Here is a 5,397-nt window from a genome sequence, read left to right on the forward strand (position 1 = left end):
AATTGTGGGATCCACAATGATCTAGTTTCCTTCCTCTCAGATCTTCGTCATGCAATGACACACATTTTAAGGTGCATACTGCAACTAAATTACTGAGGTAATACCATTTCTTCTTCAAAAGTCTATCATCTAAATTAGATTAAAAATTAGATTAGATTAGAAATTAGATCCAGATATGTGATATGTGAATCAGGATGGCCAAGGGGGACCTTAAGAATTTTGGGGCGCCTCTTCTAATAAAACTTATTAATTATATTTGATTTATTTACATGTTCATATTTTCTCTACCATAGGGCATTTCAAGCATATATGTAAAACATGGAAGCACATGTGTGTGGTGATGGGTTGTAATTAGTATTTGGGTGGTGAACATAATGTAATCTATGCAGAAATAGAAGTATAATGATGTACACCTGAAATTTATAGAATGTTATAAACCAATGTTATTGCAATAAACAAAAAAATAAAAATAAATTAATTAATAAATGCAGATTCTTAACCACTATGTCTTCTGTTAAATAAAAATTGTACTTTCATACTAAAAAAAAAAAAAACAGTCAAAGGGTTCTTCACAAAGGGTGAAGAACACACAATGGAGAAAGGTAAGTCTCTTCAATAAATGCCATTGGGAATATTAGACAGCCACATGCAAAAGACTGAAAGTAGACCGTTATCTTACACCATACACAAAAATTAACTCAAAATGTATTAAAGACTTGAATGTAAGACCTGAAACCATACAACTCTTAGAAGCAAATATAGGCAGTACAATCTTTGACATCGGTCTTAGTATCTTTTCAAATACCATGTCTACTCAGACAAGGGAAACAAAAGAAAAAACACACAAATCGGACTCCATCAGATAAAAACTTCTGTAAGGCAAAGGAAACCATGAATAAAAAGAAAAGATAACCCACCAACTGGGAGAAAATATTTGCAAATCTTATATCTGACAATGGGTTAATTTCCAAATATATAAAGAACTCATACAACTCAACAACAAAAAATGAACAACCCGATCAAAAAATGAGCAGAGGATATGAACAGACATTTTTTCCAAAGAAGATACACAGATGGCCAACAGGCACATGAAAAGATGTTCAACATCACTAATTATAAGGGAAATGCAAATCAAAACTATAATGAGATACCTTACACCCATCAGAATGGCTATAATTACCAAGACAAAAAATAACAAATGTTGGAGAGGATGTAGAGAAAAGGGAATCCTCATACACTGCTGGTGGAAATGCAAACTGGTACAGCCACTATGGAAACCAGTATGGAGATCTCTCAAAAAATTCAAAATAGAAATACCATATGATCCAACTATCCCACTTCTGGATATTTATCCAAAGAACATGAAATCAACAATTCAAAGAGATTTATGCATCGCTAAGTTCATCACAGCATTATTCACAATAGACAAGATGTGGAAGCAACCCAAGTGCCCTTCAACAGATGAATGGATAAAGAAGATGTGGTATATATATATACAATGGAATACTACTCAGCCATAAAAAAGACAAAATTGTGCCATTTGTGACAACATGGATGGACCTTGAGGGTATTATGCTAAGAAAAATAAGCCAGACAGAGAAAGAGAAACACCATATGATTTCACTCATATGTGGAAGACAAACAAACACATGGATAAGGGGAACAGATTAGGGGTTACCAGAAGGGAAGAGGGTTGGAGGAGGGAGAAAGGGGTAAAGGGGTACATTTGTTTAGTGATGGACAAAAACTAGATTATTGGTGGTGAATGTAGTGCGGTGTATACAGAAACTGATATATAATAGTGTACACCTAAATTTACTCAAGGTTATAAACTGATATGACCTTAATAAAATAATTTAAAACAAATAAAAAATAATCTGTCCAACTTGGAGAAATATAAAACTACATATGATTTGCAAGAAACAGAAAACAATCAATTAAACAAATATAATTTCAGAAATTTATTTAATTCAATTAAGAAGATAAGGGTGAGTAAGATTACTTAGGAAAGCTATTTTAGATAGAGTGGTCAAGAAAGGAGTTTTTACAGAAGCAGCTTAAGATCTAGGAAAAGAGCTTCCAGGAGGGGGGAAAAAAGCTAGAGACTCAGTTTTGGAGACAAGACTAGCAGTTCAGATTCAGTTACAAATTGTGTAGCAGACTACAGATTCTCCTCAAAAACCCATTTTCTTTTTCTTCCAGAATATTGAGATTTCAGCTAAGCACATTGCCACTCAGCTAGAGATTAAATTTTGAGTTTGCTTTGCAGCTAGTTTTCATGGTAATGTGGCTGAATTATTGCCAATGGACTGTACTCAGAAGTAATGTATACAGCTACTGTATAACTTTCTTGAAAAGAAATTATTTTTTCTCCAACTCATCTCTTTCTCCTTTCCTTCATAGAGAAAGGTTATGATGAGGACAGACTTTCAACACTCTAGAAGATTGTGGAAAGAAACAATGTGGAATGAATCTGGTTGCAGAATGACCAAGACACACCAGCAGTCTACATAGTTCATTTTCACCCTGCTAAATTAGCTGCCACTTTTTGAGAAATAATTTGCTATCTTATTTAAGCCACTACATTTTGGCTTTTCTTTGTTATAGCAATTTAACCTAATTTCTAATTGGGATAGATTAAGTATGAGCACAAATTCTTTGCAGTGTTTTTCCTCAAGAGGTGGAGTCTTTTCTTCATGCTTGAATCTGGGCCAGCCTTTTGGCATGCGTTGATTAGTATAATGTGGCAGAAAAAATGTGTTATTTGGGACTCTAGACTTCAAGAATCCTTTCGGTTTTACTTTAATACTGTGAGAATTCTTTTCTGAAAATATTATGTAAGAGAGCTGGTCCATTCTCTAGAAGATGAAAGACCATATGGAGCAGAAGTAAAGGGTGGGCATAATAAACATCCAGAAATGTGAATAAGACCACCTTGAATCTTTCAGCCCAGCTGACCATGCAGAAGACATGCAACCTCACAAATGATCTCATGTGAAAGCAACAACGTAATGGCCCTGCCAACCCTAGAATTATGAGAAATAATAACCTGTTATTTTAAGCCTCTTAAGTTTTGCAGTATTTTGTTAAACAGAAATAGATAACCGATTAACTATACAGATTGTATAAGCTCTCTAGTTAAAACTACGTGCTGAACAGAATCTTCATCTTCTCAGTGGCTTTCCTGAAAGAATTATTAACCTCTTTATTCCTTAGAGTATAGACAATAGGGTTCATCATGGGGACTATTATTGTATAGAACACAGATGCCACTTGGTTATTGTCCATAGAATGACTAGAACTGGGTTGTAAACACATGAAGATTACAGTTCCATAGAATATGGTTACAGCAGTGAGGTGAGAAGCACAAGTGGAGAAGGCTTTCTTTCGTCCCTCTCCTGAGTGCATCCTCAGGATGGCAATGAATATGAAAAGATAGGAGGTCAAGATAATTATAAGGGCAAAAAAGACATTGAAAGCTGCTAAGATAAAGAGTACAATTTCATTTACGTAGATATCAGAGCAGGAAAGAGCCAGGATTGGGGGGATATCACAGAAAAAGTGATGGACCACATTGGAATGGAAGAAAGAAAGGCAGAAGGTGAATCCAGTGTGGATAGCAGATTCAACAAAGCCCCAGACATAGCAACCTATTGCCATTCGAGCACATACACTGGTGGTCACAGTGGTGGTGTAATGTAAGGGCCTACACACTGCTGCATGACGATCATAAGCCATGGCAGCTAGTAGGAAACAGTCTATACTGGCAAAAGCCACAAAGAAGAACATCTGAGCAACACATCCCCCATAGGAGATGCCTTTATCCCCTGTGATAAACCCAGCCATTACCTTGGGAGTAACAGTCGAGGAGTAAACAGTCCACGAGAGACAGATTAATAAGGAAAAAATACATGGGAGTGTGGATACGAGAGTCCAACATAATCAACATGATCATCCCAAGATTACCAATGAGAGTGATGAGATATATGAGAGTGAATGTTATGAAGAGAGGGACTTGCAGCTCTGGGGTGTCAGTCAGTCCCAAGAGTCTAAACTCATTCACTTCAGTGCTGTTCTCCATGGATGCCATATTGAAATTATGTTTCACCTGTTAAAACAAGAGAAGCAAAATACATAAATTACGTATGCTCAGGAAATTACTCACAGCACACCATGTCACCCAAATGACATGAGCACACCATGACAGCATTACCAATGCTGAGTTCCCAATAACCCTGAGACTGGCAGCTTCTGACCTCCATCTTGCAATTTGTGAGGGTACACAATATATTTGTTAGTTCCAGACCCACTCAGATATTCCAAGTGACCACTTGGTAATCTATTGCCTATTTTCATTTGGGTTAAAGTTTGTGCTTCCTCTCTAAATTACTCTTACTTTTATTACTGTCATTCTCGAACCACATAACACTCACATTAACTGAGCACTTATCATTTGCCAGGTAGTCTGAGAAGAGTAAATATTATCTCATTTAATCCTCCCAACTGTCCTATAAGGTAATTACTTAAGAAAAATGATGCACCACTGCCTTTCTGGATGTGAAATACTGGGAAGTATGAAATACTGTGGAGTATGAGATCATCCAAGCAATTGTGATCCATCTGATGCCTAAGAAAGGATAGTGTCCCTTTCACTGCTTGAATAAAATTGCCCTCCTTGAAAGATATGCCCCCCAAAAGTGTAAAAATATCAAAACTGTAGACCATTCGAACAAACACTGCACTGTGCAGCCTATGCCTTGCTTTATCCTCTTGAGGGAAGCAGCACAGAGGGGAGGAAGATACCCACCCTCATTTTATTCCCTTGGAAAAACAACATAAATTTTCCTGGGCTTTAATTTCTTCATCTCACAAAATAAAGTAGACATTGTGTTTCCTACTTTTACTATGTCACGAGATTCTTAGAGCAATTTTAAATGTGCTTTGAAAATAACACAAGTATTTAGAGAGGAAGCATATTGTAGCGGTAAACAACATGGTCTCTGGGGTGACCTGTCTGCGTTCAAATTCCAGCATCTCCACTTGCTCGCTGGGTAACCTTGGGTAAGTCACGAAGTTTCTGTGCCTCAGTTTAAACAGGGAAGTACCTCACAAGACTGGTTGGAAAATTTAATGAGTTGATACATTTAAATCGTTCAGAATACTGCCTAATACATAGTTAGCTTGCAATAAATAATAAGTATTACTATTATTAAATATTGTTATTATGAAGAGTAGTAGTATATAAGATTGTTGAAAAAAATAATAAAAGAAGCCCAATAAAATTATTGGAACCACATTGCTAAAGAAACTTATGTGAGTGATTGACCTCATAACTTAAATTTAAATTAGTTTAAAAAAACATACTATTTTACAAATATTAACAACAAAAATTTGGGG

The 5,397-nt window shown here is 36.0% G+C and overlaps 1 protein-coding gene across 1 annotated transcript; it reads right to left on the bottom strand.

The window, feature by feature from the left end:
- Positions 1-3,144: 3,144 nt before the first annotated feature.
- On the bottom strand, positions 3,145-4,081 carry LOC131395563 (olfactory receptor 5B2-like). The gene is given in 2 exon segments (XM_058527421.1): positions 3,145-3,874; positions 3,876-4,081. Coding segments are annotated over 2 exon segments (936 nt in total).
- Between the last annotated feature and the right edge of the window lie 1,316 nt (positions 4,082-5,397).

The sequence above is a fragment of the Diceros bicornis genome, chromosome 31 (genome assembly GCF_020826845.1).
Source record: "Diceros bicornis minor isolate mBicDic1 chromosome 31, mDicBic1.mat.cur, whole genome shotgun sequence".
NCBI classification, from domain to species: domain Eukaryota; kingdom Metazoa; phylum Chordata; class Mammalia; order Perissodactyla; family Rhinocerotidae; genus Diceros; species Diceros bicornis.